Consider the following 16,735-nt stretch of genomic DNA (forward strand, 5'->3'; position numbering starts at 1 on the left):
GGAAGGAATGATGCTGAAGCTGAAACTCCAGTACTTTGGCCACCTCATGCGAAGAGTTGATTCTTGGAAAAGACTCTGATGCTGGGAGGGATTGAGGGCAGGAGGAGAAGGGGACGACAGAGGATGAGATGGCTGGATGGCATCACTGACTCGATGGACATGAATCTGAGTGAACTCCGGGAGTTGGTGATGGACAGGGAGGCCTGGCGTGCTGCGATTCATGGGGTCACGAAGAGTCGGACACGACTGAGTGACTGAACTGAACTGAACCGAATAGTTCATGATTTAATCAATCATGACTATCTGAGGAAAGTGTAAGTCAAGTTACTCAGTCGTGTCTGACTCTTTGTGACCCCCTGGACTGTAGCCTGCCAGGCTCCTCCATCCATGGGATTTTCCAGGCAAGAGTACTGGCGTGGGTTGACATTCCCTTCTCCAGGGGGTCTTGACCCAGGGATTGAACCTGGGTCTACCCGCATTGTAGGCAGACACTTTACCATCTGAGCCATCAGGGTAAAGCCACGCTTTACCGTCTGAGCCACAGATTATGTGAGTCATGACACAGTCATCGTGACTGCATGAGGAAGCCTCCAGCAAAAACACAGAAGGACTGCATCTGAAGAGTTTCCAGGTTGGTAAACAGGAGCAGGTTCAGGGAATATGAGCAACGAGATAGCATGGAAGCTCTGTGCCCTTTCTCCATATCCTGCCTTGTGCAACCTTTCCATATGGTTGTCCTGAATTATATCCTTTTATGAGAAGCTAGTGCGTGCATGGAGAATCCCAGGGACGGCGGGGCCTGGTGGGCTGCCGTCTATGGGGTTGCACAGAGTTGGACACGACTGAAGCGACTTAGCAGCAGCAGCAGCAGCAGTGCGTGCCTGCGTGCTACGTTGCTTCAGTTGTGTTCGACTCTTTGCGACGCTATGGAGTGTAGCCTGCACAGTTCCTTTGTCCATGGGGTTCTCCATGCAAGAATACTGGAGCGGGTTGCCAAACCCTCCTCCAGGGGATCTTCCAGATCCAGGGATCGAACCTGCATCTCCTGGGGCTTCTGCATTGCAGGCAGATTCTTTACCACTGAGCTACCAGGGAAGCCCTGATAAACTGTTAATCTTGTAAGTAAAATGTTTCCCCAAGTCTGTGCTGCTCTAGCAAACTCACTTAACTCCAGGAGTTCGTGGGAAACTCTGATATACGGCTGCTGGTAGAAGCATGAGTGACAGGCTGGACCTGTAATTGGAGCCTGAAGATGGGAGGAGACTTGTGGGCCACAGTCATTAACTGGTGGAATCTGACACTATTTCCAGGTTGCTAGCGTCAGAACTGGTATGATGCAAAGACAGCCAGTCAGTGTTCCTGAGAACTGGACAATTGGTTGATGGCTTGGGAAAACAAACACACAGCAAGACGAGGAGTCTTAAAAACTTTCCTTACACATCTTTATATCCTCTCGAGTTCCTGTGAGCATGTATTCCTTTTGCAATTATGAAAGAAGACATATTTAAAATAAAATATACCACAATTTTTATAAGTAATGCTGTACAAGAATATTTATTGACATCAGAAAATGGTTGAAGAGTATGTATTGTGGAGTAAAAGCACTCCATCCTGCCTTGAGGATTTGGGTGTCAATTCCTTTTTAGCAACAGATCCCTTCTTTCAAAGGAAAACTTAGAAGAAATCTGGGTTTTGGGTAAAGCCCCATCCTCAGCCCTCTCACTGCCCACCCCTCAGAGTCATTTTCCCACCCCTTCCTATCCCAGTACACCCAAGTCTCAAGGAACATCTAGTGCAGGCCCCTAGACTATATTCTTTAAAGTCTTAGAGGAGCCACTCTTTGGCTGTGTGACCTGAGGTGAGACAAGTAACCACTCTGAGCCACAGCATCGTCATCATCGAAATGAGCATAATAACCCCAACCTCAGGGACTTGTTGAGAGAATTAGCGATGATGTCTGTCAAGTAACTGGTAATCAATCAATACTCAATAAACACTAGTTATTACAGTAATTGTTAGATGTGCTCATTAAATTTAATTTAATTTTCCAGGGCAGCATCCAACCTAAAAATCACTCGTGGACACAATTGCCCATTAAAGCCCTTTAAACTTCTCCTAAGGCAATGGCACCCCACTCCAGTACTCTTGCCTGGAAAATCCCATGGATGGAGGAGCCTGGTAGGCTGCAGTCCATGGTGTCTCGAAGAGTCAGATACGACTGAGCGACTTCATTTTCACTTTTCACTTTCATGCATTGGAGAAGGAAATGGCAACCCACTCCAGTGTTCTTGCCTGGAGAATCTGAGGGAGGTGGGAGCCTGGTGGGCTGCCATCCATTGGGTCGCACAGAGTCAGACACGACTGAAGTGACTTAGCAGTAGCAGCAGCAGCATTGATACACAATAGAGAAGTCCCCAGGGACCACCCTGGACACCAACACAGCCAGTTTTCCCAACACTAGGAAACATGATGCTTCTTTTTTGGAGCCTCAGATTAAGTAAATACCTTCATTTTAACACCCAAGCATATCAAGAACTCATACTTATTCTACGCAATGTTTTAAAATATGTATTGGTTCAGAAATAGGAAAATTAATATATAGTTTAGACATAAGTTGTCAAAATGTAAACTATCTTGATGGACATTTAAGATGGGAACTCAAAAGTCTCTGAGTTATTCAATATGTTTATACATCCACAGACTTCTTGATCCCTTAAATAAACCATCCAATAAACACTAAAAAGAAAAGCCTGTGAAACTCAGACTAAAAAGGATCACATAAATGCCCAGAGAGAAGAGAGAAAGCTCTCATTTATGAGAAAACCTTTGCATCAATTAGAAAGTTGCTTTCTTAAAGCCTAAAGAATGGCAATTCTCTATTTAAAAGAAGAGTTTCCTCTTTGAAATAGCAAGTTATATCTGGTAGAAGATAACAATTTCACTTGAAATTGGGAATGAGGTGTATTCAAGTCTCAGTGTAAAACTCTTGGTCCCAGCTGAGCAGGACCAGGGTTGGGGTGAAGAAAAGAGGCAGGTCAAGCAAGTGAAGGGTCACCTCCTTTTCATTTAAAACTTTCATATTGGGTCAGTGGTAAAAAATATGCCTGCAATGCAGGAGACTAGGGTTCGATTCCTGGGTTGGGAAGATCCCTTGGTGAAGGAAATGGCAACCCACTTGAGTATTCTTGCCTGGGAAAAAAACCCCATGAACAGAGAAACCTGGTAGGCTACAGTCCATGGAGTCACAAAGAGTTGGACAAGACTGATCGACTCAAGAGCAACATTGCAATCAATTATGATCTATCAGGAGAAGGCAATGGCACCCCACTCCAGTACTCTTGCCTGGAAAATCCCATGGGACGGAGGAGCCTGGTAGGCTGCAGTCCATGGGGTCGCTAAGAGTCGGACATGACTGAGCGACTTCACTTTCACTTTTCACTTTCATGCATTGGAGAAGGAAATGGCAACCCACTCCAGTGTTCTTGCCTGGAGAATCCCAGGGACAGGGGAGCCTGGTAGGCTGCCGTCTATGGGGTCACACAGAGTTGGACACGACTGAAGTGACTTAGCATAGCATAGCATAGCATGATCTATCAATCCTGGGCTGAGTGAGTGCCTCACTCACCTCACCCAAATCACAGCCCTGTGGCAGAGGTGGAGTCTGTCCTCTCTGGAGGCTGAGGAGTTGAGGAAAGGGAAGGCTGTGCTTCCGGAGGGCAGCCCTACCTGTGGGGTAGCTCTGCCTAGATGATGCGAGATGCTAAGTCGCTTCAGTTGTGTTTGACTCTTTGCGATCCTATGGACCATAGCCTGCCAGTCTCCTCTCTGTCCATGGGATTCTCCAGGCAAAAGTACTGGAGTGGGTATCCATTTCCTTCTCCAGGGGATCTTCCCAACCCAGGGATTGAATCCGAGTCTCTTACATCTCCTGCACTGGCAGGTGGAGTCTTTACCACTGAGCTACTGGGCAAGCCCCAAGCTCTGCCTTATGCTGCATTGTTCCCGCCTCATCTCTGGATGAACAAGGTTGTGAGTTCATGTACATTAAGATCTCAAAGTAGAAGGATTTATCCCTAATCTTTGGGTTGCAAGATTTGAAATCTTGATTTACCCTTAACATTTTTTTTTAATTAAAGGATAATTACTTAATACTATTGTGGTGATTTTTGCCAGATATCAACATGACTTGGCCATAGGTATACATATATCCCCTCCCTCTTGAACCCCCTTCCCACCTCCTTCCCCATCCCACCCCTCTAGATTGTTACTGGCTTGGGGTTCCCTGCATCTTACGTCATACTCCCGCTGGCTATCTAGCTTACATACGGTAATGTGTATGTTTCAATACTCTTCTCTCACATCATCCCACCCTCTCCTTCTCCCACTGTGTCCAAAAGTCTGTTCTTTATGTTTGTGTCACCCTTGCTGCCCCACAAATAGGATCATCAGCACTGTCTTTCTAGATTCCACATATATGTGTTAACATATGATATTTGTCTTTCTCTTTCTGACTTCACTCTGTATAAAGGCTCTAGGTTCATCTACTTCATTAGAACTGACTTGTACCTGTTCCTTTTTACAGCTGAGTAATATTCCATTGTGTATATGTACCACAACTTCCTTATCCATTCCTCTGCTGATGGACATCTAAGATGCTTCCATGTCGTCGCTACTGTATTTATTTTTCTTTTTTTTTCTTTTTATTTTATTTGTCTTTTTCTCGCTACTGTATTTATTTGGCTGTGCCAGGTCTTTGTTGAGGCACTCAAGATCTCTACTTGCAGCATATGGGATCTAGTTCCTTGACCAGAGGTTGAACTCATGCCCCCTGTTGAAGCCTTAGCCACTGGACCACCAGGGAAGTCCCTTGATATTTTTATTTTCTAAGTTTTATGTATAAAACTATTATAATGACCGTTTTTCTAGTATAAGGAACATATACTAATGCATTTGTGTATCAGAAAACAGCAAAGATGCTTAATTGTTTAATTAAGGAACAGAATTATCCTCAAATGGGCAAGCCATTCATGTTATTCAAGGGAACTGGAGTCAACCCAAGAAATAACTGGGCTACACACTCCGTCCTGGCTCACTGGACCGACCACTGCAGCAGCTCTCACTGGGCCGGTCTCTGCCCTTCGCCCCCTAGAGGCCACTCTCTGCACTGCAGCCGCAGGGATGCAGTCTTAACTTGAGTCCTACCCGTGGCTCCTGTGACCACTCCGAATCTCAGTGACTCCCCAGCTCTCTCAGAGTCAAATTCTGATTCTTGTAAAACCTTAGGAAGCACCTCACGACCTTCCCCCATGGCCTCTCTGCCTTATCCCCTTCCTCTCCCCTCTGCTCCACCAACTCAGCTCCAGCCACCCTGGTCCTGGCTGCCTATCAAACACCTCCTTATCACTGAGGGTTTTGTTAACTGGTCTGCAGAAAGAGCATGGATTCCTTTCCCCCATCAATCTCTACAATCAAAACACTTGTCATGAACTGCCATAGTATTTCACCTACTCAATTGTCTGTCTCTCTTCTAGACTGCTACTGGTTCTTGTGCTACATTTTGTTCATAGGTGTGTCCTCACACCAACAACAATGGTTTGCCGGGCCTTGATAAATATTTGTCAAGTGAATGAATCTCCCACCTCATGCTTCTGCTGGCTGCAGTCATTGAGTAGAATGAATAGAATTAAATTCCTGTTAGTGAAATGTCTGAAGCTGGGCAGGAGCTTATGGAGTTCTGGGCTTCCGGGCACGAAAGACTTTCCATGTCCCCAGTTTGTTTCTTATTTGCAGGAAAAAGGCTTCAGCCTCCTAGACTTTCTGGAATACTAAAGGAATACCAAAGATTCAAGCAGTTGCTAATCAAGGAAGGGACGGGAACCAGAAACAAAGGAGAAGCAGTCAATGAACGATAGTGCACAATGGGGCAGGGCGCGGTCGGGTCCAGGCTCCTCTAGAAGGAATATACTTATCAGTATCTTTGAGTTCCTTTGCGACAACTAAATTCCCCACCCCGGTGGAGGAAGGGAACTTCTGGCTGAGCACAAAGTTCTTGGAACACCAACCATGCAGAAGAAAGTCACACAATCACACATCTACAGCTTTCACCCCGAATCTTGCATGTAAAAGCTTCTCTCTGGGGGAGTTAGGGGTTTTTAAGGCCTGAGCCGCTCTAGTCTCCTTGCATAGCCCTGCAATAAACCTTTCTCGGCCCCAAACTCAGACTTCTCGGTTTGCTTAGCCTCACTGTGAGTCAGGCACATGGACTTACCTTCGGTAGCAGCACATCTAGAAAACTATGAATCTACTCCAACATTCCGTATCCTGAGATGATGATAAAATAATAGACATGGGAATAAAGGGAAGGGCCTTGAGTCATCACAAATTTCTAACAGCCTGAGAGAAGTATAACCTTGTCCCCATGAGCAAAGTCATGGAAGTGTTGCATTTTTGCAATAATAATGGAGAAATAATATCACTGTTGTTGAAACACTCAATCGTATCCGAGTCTTTGCCATCCCATGGACTGTAGCCTGCCAGGCTCTTCTGTTCATGGAATTTTCTGGGCAAGAATACTGGAGTGGGTTGCCATTTCCTCCTCTAGGGGATCTTCCTGACCCAGGGATCAAACCCACATTTCCATGTCTCCTATATTCCAGGTGGATTATTTACAGCTGAGCCACTGGGAAGCCCAATAATATCATTATTTGACCCCTACATATTTTTTTCTTGGGGGTAAGTAGACAAAAATTCTTCAGACTAAGACATGTTGGTGGAAAATGGACATTATCAGGTGTGAAGTGTGAAAAAAAAACCTCTATATTCATGATTGATAATTCATTGCAAGAACTTGTTTGGTAGTTTTCCCTTGTACAGGTAAGGAAACTGCAGCAAAGTGATGACCTCAGGTCACAGAGCAGGTGAGTGGTAAGGTCGGGTCAATGTACAGTCCTGTTACAACCCACATGAAAGCACCCATGTAAAAGCACCTGCCGTCAGCAGGGAATTGTTACAATCTAGGTAACTGGTAAGAGTTTCTGGGAACACTGCCCTCCACTTTTACTCACCTGTACTTGAGCCTCCTTCCAGCCATCAAAGCCCAGGGATATACGAGTCTGGGTTTCTTCTGTACATCAAACATGGGGTATCTCTTCCAACACCAACCAATTCTCCAGACCAATGCGGTGTCCCCTAAGTCAACTCACTTCAGACTCTAAATCTGCAGAGTTAGCCCTGACTCCACAGGGTGAGGGCTCAACCTCACAAGACGGCCCCACTTCAGATGCCAGCTACATGTCCCTGGGGTCCCACAGACCTCTCAGCCACTGGCTAGAAATTCAGGGGCTGTGAGGCTTCCACTCTCAAGTTTCAATAATTGACTAGAACGACTCACACAACTCAGGAAAGTCTTTTATTTACTGGATAAAGGATAAAATAAAGGATAAAACTCAGGAGCTTCCCTGGTGGATGAGTGGTAAAAGAACCCTCCTGCCAATGCAGGAGACAAGGGTTTGATCCCTTACCTGGGAAGATTCCACGTGCCACGAGGCAGCTAAGCCCATGCGGCACGGCTACTGAGCCTGCGTTCTAGAGCCCAGGAGCCACAGCTACTGAGCCCAAGTGCCCTAACTTCTGAAGCCCGAGTGCCCTAGCCTGTGCTCTGCAACAAGAGAAACCACCGCAGTGAGAAGCCTGATCTCTGCTATTAGAGAAAAGCCCTCTTGAATGTTTCCCATCCAGGAAGCTCTGCAATTCCCATGTTTAGGGGTTTTTATTTACTGGGTTGGCAAATGAATTGACTCATTAGCTGCTGGTGACTTGACTTCTAACCCAGTACCCTCCCCTCCCCACGGAGGAGCTGGGGGCAGAAAATTCTAATCCTCAGATCACCTGATGGAATGTCCTGGAGACCAGTCCCACCCATAAGCTATTGAGGGCTCAGAGGGTAAAGCGTCTGTCTACAATACGGGAGACCTGGGTTCGATCCTTGGATTGGGAAGATCTCCTGGAGAAGGAAATGGCAACCCACTCCAGTATTCTTGCCTGGAAAATCCCATGGATGGAGCAGCCTGTTAAGCTACAGTCCATGGGGTCACAAAGAGTCAGACATGACTGAACAACTTCACTTTCCTTAACATACAAAAGGCAGCAAATTCCAAGGGTTTTAGGAGACCTGGACCATAAACCCAGACAAGGATCAAATAGTGATCTTTTTGTTGCGTGACAGGCAGTGACCAGGAATAGAGAGTCTCAGAGATGGGGCACCTGATCTGGTAGAGTTATGCAGGATAATTTTTTAAGCTGAAGACATAATGCTTTTCTTTTTGAGAGTCATGAAATGTCCCTAGAGTGAAAACTGCCCAGTTTCCCAGGAGAAATCCAGAGAGGGTTGATAACACTCACCCCATGCCTGTTCTGCAGCCCCTTCCAAGGACTCCCCTTTTCCCTCCCACCCGGTCTGAAGAGGAGACAGGAGCTGGGACTTACCATCATCCTTGTTGCTGTCGTCACCCTCTGGGGTACCGGCCACCAGGGTGCCCAGGAGGACCAGAAGGGCTGCAGAGAGGCAGAGACGGCTCATCTTCGTGGCCTTGCAGGAGGGCTCCTGAGGATGCTGGGGGCAGACTGGGCTTTTCACACCCATGCTGAGGGGTGGGATCAGGCGATGAGGAGGGAAGTGGGGAAAGGGGAGGGGCTGGGGTCAGTCCTCTTCATGCTTGAGCTTCCCACCTAACCAGGCTTATTCCCGCATCTGCCTGCTGGGGCCCAATGCCCAGTAACAGCACTTCTCAGACTTCACTCCCCCAGCGGGTCTTGTGGAAATAAATACATATTCTGATTCCCCAGGTCTAGGTGAGGCCTGAGAAGCAGCATTCCTAACAGGCTCCCTGTTACAGGTCTGTCCCCAGGTCATTTCCTCTCCTATTAAATGGTCCTCAGAACCGCACTTTGAAAGCCAGCCTGCAGGAGCCGTAGCAGGCAGAGAAAAGCTGAATCTTGAGAATGTGAAAGAGGAGCCAAGATCAGGAAGGGCTGACTCTCAGAAAAGCCCACATTCTCTCCCCTTAACCTGCACACTGGAAGCATTTGTCTTCTGTTGCAAAAAATAAACACGAGTCCCTCCCCACTCCCTGAGGATGAAGTGATCCATTAGATTTCCATGTGCTGGCACCACACCATGCAGCATGCACAAGTGTGTATCTACAAGACTATGTCCCCCCACCCAGTTACTATTGAGACCCTTGGGTCTAGATTCGAGTGAATTGCCAGGACCTTCAAAGCAGTGGCAAACACCCTTGGAAGATGAAAACATCAATTCGTTTTTGTTTTAACTTTTTATTTTAGATTGGGGTACAACAAACAATGTTGTGATAGTTTCAGGTGGACAGTGTAGAGTTTCAGCTGTATATACATATGCATCCATTCTCCCCACAAACTCCCCTCCCATCCAGGCTGCTACACAATATTGAGCAGAGTTCCATGTAATATACAGTAGGTCCTTGCTAGTTATCCGTCTTAAATATAGTGGTGTGTACATGTCCATCGCAAACTCCCTAACTGTCCTTCCGCCCATCCTTCCCATACAACCGTAAGCTTGTGCTCCAAGTCTGTGCGTCTGTTTCTGTTTTGTAAGTAAGTTCGTTTGTATCCTTTCATTTTAGAGTCCACATATAGGGGATGTCATACAGTATTTTTCCTTCTCTGACTTTCTTTACTCATTATGACACTTTTTAGGCCCATCCATGTTGCTGCAAATGGCATTATTTCATTCTTTTTTTAAGGGCTGAGTAATATTCCATTGGTGCTTCCCTGGTGGCTTACTCAGTAAAGAATCTGCCTGCAATGCAGGAGACATGGGTTCAATCCCTGGGTCAGGAAGATACCCTGGAAAAAGGAATAGCAACCCACTCCAGTATTCCTGCCTGGAGAATCCCATGGACAGAGGAGCTTGGCGGGCTACAGTCCATGGGGTCGAAATAGTCGGACACAACTTAGAGACTAAACCACCACCACCAATATTCCATTTAGACCTCAATGCTTATTTTATGCTGGAGATAAACTCAGCTGAGATGTTGGATCCCAGGGTGTGATGACTGCATGTTTCACAGTGAGATGAAACAGGTTATGCACTCCCCTGCAAACAGGCCACATGGTGTGTGGGTTATTTTGAACTGAAGATATTTGAGACCCAAAAGACTCAGGAAAAGCTGATTACTACTCCCTTAACTGCCTAAAAGATTTAGTTAGAGGGCCTTTATCTGGAAGGGAACTAACCCCAAAGATAACTTTTAGTATCAGAAACATTTATCTATCTGCATGGCATGGTAATCATTTGTTAACCAAATATCCGCTTTTCTCATCTTCCTGGAATTTATCTTCCTCCCCTTTGAGCCCCAATCCTCACTCCCTTCTCCTTCACTCTGAGTGGCATATAAGCCTCAATTGCCCGACCATCTCTGGGTCCCATGTCTTTGGGGATGATGTATGTATGAAATTTGTTTTTCTCCTGTTCATCTGTCTTATGTCAATTAAATTACCACACCAGCCAAGGAATCTAGAAGAGAAACAGGGAAAGGTTTCCTCCCCTACAATAGTAGGAGGACCCAGGTTTGGCGAATTACCCGTTGTTCCTGGGCCTCAGTGCTTTCATCTGTAAAATGTGATTATTTATCAAATCAGCCCATGTCTTTGGGATGCTGTGAATGCATTTGAGACAAATGAACACAGAATGTTTAGCTCTGTGCCTCCAAGAGGTAGATGATCAAAGATTCAGGCCTCCTCTTATGATCATCAATGGGACACCCAGCTCCCAGTAAGAATGTCTGGGTCTGATCTCAGGCCTGTGTTGAGATAAACATCTAGACTCAAGATGAGTCACTCCAGGGACTTCCCTGGTGGTCCAGTGGTTAAGAATCCACCTTATAGTGCTGGGGATGTAAGTTTGATCCCTCAGTTCAGTTCAGTCGCTCAGTTGTGTCCGACTCTTTGCAACCCCATGAATCGCAGCACGCCAGGCCTCCCTGTCCATCACCAACTCCTGGAGTTCACTCAGACTCACATCCATCGAGTCAGTGATGCCATCCAGCCATCTCATCCTCTGTCGTCCCCTTCTCCTCCTGCCCCCAATCCCTCCCAGCATCAGAGTCTTTTCCAATGAGTCAACTCTTCGCATGAGGTGGCCAAAGTACTGGAGTTTCAGCTTTAGCATCATTCCTTCCAAAGAAATCCCAGGGCTGATCTCCTTCAGAATGGACTGGTTGGATCTCCTTGCTGTCCAAGGGACTCTCAAGAGTCTTCTCCAACACCACAGTTCAAAAGCATCAAGCTCCTACATGCCATGGAGCAACTAAGACCCAATGAAGCCAAATAAATAAATCTTACAAAAAAAAAAAAAAAGATGAGCATGCCAGCCTGGGGTGCCATGTCAGCAAACCAAAACTTAACTCTGGTCCTGTAAATCCTCTGAGGTTCTCTGGACCCTTCGGGATGGAGACCACCCACTTTATGAAGTGTTCAATAGAGTTTCTATGTTCATCAATCATTTTTTAAAATGAGGTATTTTATTTTGCTCTATTTATTTATTTTTGGCCGCACTGGTTCTTCGTTGCTGTATGAGGGCCTTCTGCTCTTGCGGTGTGTGGGCTTCTCAGTGGAGTGGTCTCTCTGGTTGTGGAGCACAGGCTCTAGGTGCACGGACTTCAGTGAGTGCAGCACTCAGGCTCAGTAGCTGAGGCACACCGGCTTAGTTGCTCATTGGCAAGTGGAATCTTCCCAGAGCAGGGATCGAACCCATGTCCCCTGCATTGGCAGATGGATTCTTAACCACTGGACCACCAGGGAAGTCCTTTAATGGTTTTAAACAAGGGAATTGCCTCTTTCCCTCTAGGGGTCTGGGGCTTCCCTGACTGAGGTCAGCCGTGTACGTGGTATATGCCTATGTGACTGACCACAGTAAAAAACCCAAAACTCTCAGACAGGAGTAAGCTTCCCTGGTTGGCAACAGCTTGGATGAGTTGGGCTGAGGGAATCAAGCAGATTCTGTGTGACTGGACTAGGAGGAAAGTGAAAGTGAAAGTTGCTCAGTCGTGTCCGACTGTTCGAGTCCATGAACTGTTGTCCACTGGGTTCTTCTGTCCATGGAATTCTCCAGGCAAGAATACTAGAGTGGATTGTCATGCCTTTCTCCGGGGGATCTTCCTAATCCAGGGATCAAACCCAGGTCTCCCAGATTGCATGCAGATTCTTTACCGTTTGAGCTACTTGGATATCCGGACAGGGAGGAGACATTTGGAAACTTGTGCTGCGTTTCTCCAGTTTCACCGTCTGCATTTCCCCCTTTGTTGACTGGACGCTTGATCCACTTGATCAATAATTGATCAATATCAAGTATTGATACTTGAAACTTGAGTATCAATACAACATGTTAGTGTTCTGTGAGTCCTTTTATGAACTAAACCTGAATGGTCCTGGGGATTCCAAACACAAGTAGTTACCATTATTGGGGCTTCCCTGGTGGCTCTGACGGCAAAGAATCTACCTGCAATGCAGGAGATCTGGGTTCGATCTCTGGGTCAGGAAGATCCCCCTGGAGAAGGAAATGGCAACCCACTCCAGTATTCTTGCCTGGAGAATTCTATGGACAGAGGAGCCTGGCGGGCTACAGTCCATGGGGTCGCAAAGAGTAGGACACGGCTGAGAAATTAACACTTTGACTTTCCCACTGTTACCCCCAAAGAGAAACTGTATCCACAGAAGTTCAAAAATTTGCCTGAGCTCACACAGATAGTGACTAGCAAAGCTGGAAATTAAATTTTTCTGACTCCATAAGACATACTTTTTTTTTTTTGTATAGCAGAGTTTTATTCAAGTGAAAAGAGACAGAGAAAGCTTCTGACTAGACATCAGAAGGTGGATGGAGAATGCCCCCCTTGCAAGTGTTAGCAAGGGAGTTATATACTTTTTAAATTGGTTATTACAATAAATCAAAAGAATGTCTCAAGGTTGTAGAGATCTTACTAGATCCACTCCCACAATTTACATTTTAAGATAACAGGATTAGCCAGGTTTTCAGGAAGGAGAAACTGTCCTCAAGCCGGATACATTGTTGTTATATAATCCTTAGTACAGAGTTTAAACTGAGTTGTTTGTTGTGTAATCATCAGTTTCAGGCTTAAAGAAAAAATGTTTTATGTGACTAAGACTAAGGAATGTAGAGAAAAAAAAAGATGTCTGTCCTTTCCTCCTTCTCAAGAATTCCATATTCCTATCTCTGCTCTGAGAGCCCCAGACCCCTTTCTCCTCCTTGGGGACCCCAGACTTCTTATCAACCTGCCTAGGAATTGGCTCTCTCATTCCCCCTTTTTCTTTTAGGAGAATTATGTTGCCAAGGGAAAGGGGCATCATTTTCATTCCATAACTACTTCCTGCTGTTGAGGGGCATGGTCCCTAGATTGTTGAGGCATCATATTCTCCTAACCCTCATATTGAGGGTCTCTGATCCAGGGGCCCCAAGTAATAGTTGGAGGCGGTTGTGGCTCTCTTAGGAGCTTGGATAACCACTTTTAACTTAAAAGCTTTCAGACAGAAATAAACCCCATTTTACAGTTACAGATGTAAGGCAAAACAGTCATTAAACCAAATTAAAACATAATCAAAATTAAAAGTTACATTATGTCCATAGTTACATCAGTCCACCTTAGGATTGTTAGATGTCATCAGATCAAGAAGAGGAGTCACATTGATTGTTGTTGGTGAAGGTGTCCTCAGAGTTGAAGAAAGTCCTTTCCTTGAAGTGGAGAAACTCACCATGGGAAATCTTCAATGATGAGGAAGGGAGTGCTCCGAGACCCAGCAATTATGTTGATTGTGAAATGCAGGGCATAGGAATGAGCCCAGGACAGGAAGGTGTTGTCTTGAGGGCATAAGACATACTTTTAACAACTACTGGAGCACAAATGAAGATAATTTAACATAAGTGATGTCTCGAATAGAAAAAAAGACAATGGGAACAGATTTTTTTTTTCTGCTATGTCATGTGGCTTGTGGGATCTTAGTTCCTTGACCAGGGATTGAACCCGCATCCTTGGCAATGAATGCTCAGAGTTCTAACCACTGGACCACTGGGAAATTCCCAGGAACAAAAAATTTATTTCACGATGTAATACAAGAAAATCCACCTCTCCACCCTGAAAATCTATAGACTGAAAAATCATTCCATGTTCTAGTACAAAAAATGATGCAGAATGATACCAAAATAGCCTTGTTAAGTTACTGAAGCTTAAGGATAAGCAAAAAGGTTTTTAGTCATTCAAGTACAAAAAAGTAACCTCCAAGGGAGAAAAATATTTAGGCCACTTCATCGACACTCCATGACAGAATTCAGTGGACATATACACAGTTGTTCTGGGAAAAGAAATTCAGCCTTTTCACAGGGAACTGCTTAATATTATGTGGCAGCCTGGATGGGAGGGTGGTTTTAGGGGAGAATGGATACATATAAATATATGGCTGAGTCCCTTCACTGTTCACCTGAAACTACCACAACATTGTTAATCAGCTACACCCAATACAAAATAAAAAGTTTAAAGTTAAAAAAGAAAAGAAACTCAGCCTTCTGGTTTTTCCTGAAACTCATCAGAAACACTCCAGTTTTGTACCATCTGTCTCCCCTGGCTGTAACTCTCTCCCCTGATGGCCTCATGGCTCCCTGCAGGATTTGCACAAGTCTTTGTTCATAAGCTGCCTTCCCAGAGTTGCTCTCACTGATGGTCCTAGGTAGAAATTATAAGACTGCTCCATGCCCCTGTCTCCACCCCAGTACTCCTTATACCCTTTCTGTTTTGTTTTCTTCTTCAGAACTCGATCTCCCTCTAACATCTACAGAATATACTTGCTTTACTCTGTTTATTGTCCAGGAGCATATAAACTCCACAGAGAGAAATTTTTTTGTCTGAAATGCTCCCTCCCAGAGCATCCTAACACCCAGGACAGTGCATGGCATGTGATAGACACTCAGTGAATATCTGCTGAGCAGATGAAAGGAAATCAATGGACAGGTAGGTGATCAGCAAGCAGTGTGTTAGCTCAGGTCTTCCTTTTCAGCCTCCTGCAGGTGTCTGCAGAACATCAATGCCCCTACCTCGCCACCCCAATGTCACCTACCTCAGAAGACAGGTGTGACACAGGACACCTTCCTGCAACCACTATGGCAACTTCTCAGCTGGCCAGACCCACGCTGTTTATCTGGCACTGACCCAGGCAGAGGCTGAGCTGGGGGCAGGTGACATCCAACTTGGAACAAGAACCTTGCATTTCTGGGCAGAAAAAAAGAGTAAGGGATCCGGGCAGAGGTGAAGCAGGGAGATGAACTTCGCAGCATGATCTCCCACTGCCCCTCACCTGGATTCACAAACAGAAGAACTGCCTATTTGAGTGGATTTTAGGGGAGCAAGAAGATCACCCACAAACTTCTCTCCTCTGGTCTCTCCAGCTTTGAGATTATTGGACCTCAGTTTGGGTACCAGTTATGACTTTTCCTAACTTTGTGACCTGGGGCCAGAAATCTCCCAGGGCCCCCACATCTTCAGGTGTCAGATGAGATCAGCGCTGACCACATCAGGGTTGTTGTGGAAGCATTGGAGGCAGCAGGCATACATTCCTTCTCCCTGAGAAGTCAAAGTCCTTTGCAATAATAATAATAAGTAAAAACAGAATCATGAAGATCATGGCATCTAGTCCCATCACTTCATGGCAAGTAGATGGGGAAACAGTGGAAACAGTGACAGGCTATTTTTTGGGGCTCCAAAATCACTGCAGATGGGGACTGCAGCCTTGAAGTAAAAAGACACTTACTCCTTGGAAGGAAAGTTATGACCAACCTAGACAGCATATTAAAAAGCAGAGACATTGCTTTGCCAACAAAGGTCCATCTAGTCAAAGCTATGGTTTTTCCAGTGGTAATGTATGGATGTGAGCGTTGGACTATAAAGAAAGCTGAGCGCCGAAGAATTGATGCTTTGAACTGTGGTGTTGGAGAAGACTCTTGAGAGTCCCTTGGACTGCAAGGAGATCCAACCAGTCCATCCTAAAGGAAATAAGTCTTGAATATTAATTGGAAGAACTGATGCTGAAGCTGAAACTCTAGTACTTTGGCCACCTGATGCGAAGAACTGACTCATTAGAAAAGACCCTGATGCTAGGAAAAATTGAAGGCGGGAGGAGAAGGGGATGACAGAGGATGAGATGCTTGGATGGCATCACTGACTCAATGGACATGAGTTTGAGTAAACTCCTGGAGTTGGTGATGGACAGGGAGGCCTAACGTGCTGCAGTCCATGGGGTCACAAAGAGTCGGACACGACTGAGCGACTGAACCGAACTGAACTGAACGACAGAATGACAGTAGTTAGCACTTATCTCCTTCTATGTACCAGGCTTTATCTTACGTACTTGATGTGTATTAACTCATCGAATCCTCACAATAGTCCCAAATAGGTGGTGAGGAGCTGTTATTATTTCCTCACGTAACAGATGAGGAAACTGAGGAATTAAAAGGGTAAGTAATTTGTTAAAGGTCATACAAGGTAGAGATAGGATTTGAACCCAGGAATCTGGCTTCAGCATCCGTGCATATGCACTCTGCTGCATTGGTGGCTGTTAACAATTGGGGAAGTGTGAGGGGTGACACACCCACAATCCCTTCAGTCACTCCTACATGTTCACTCCCAGTTACAGTCAT

General features: G+C 45.6%; 1 protein-coding gene across 3 annotated transcripts in view; it reads right to left on the bottom strand.

The window, feature by feature from the left end:
• LOC102392022 (pancreatic trypsin inhibitor-like) overlaps nucleotides 1–8,656 on the bottom strand; it is a 33,473-nt gene extending 24,817 nt beyond the window's left edge. For all 3 annotated transcript variants that reach the window (XM_044927590.2, XM_025264728.3, XM_044927591.2), the window contains exon 1: nucleotides 8,485–8,656. In XM_044927590.2, coding sequence (XP_044783525.2) covers nucleotides 8,485–8,641 — 157 coding nt within the window. In that variant the 5' untranslated portion in view covers nucleotides 8,642–8,656. The remainder of the gene's footprint in view (nucleotides 1–8,484) is intronic.
• Between the last annotated feature and the right edge of the window lie 8,079 nt (nucleotides 8,657–16,735).

The sequence above is a fragment of the Bubalus bubalis genome, chromosome 14 (assembly GCF_019923935.1).
Source record: "Bubalus bubalis isolate 160015118507 breed Murrah chromosome 14, NDDB_SH_1, whole genome shotgun sequence".
NCBI lineage: Eukaryota > Metazoa > Chordata > Mammalia > Artiodactyla > Bovidae > Bubalus > Bubalus bubalis.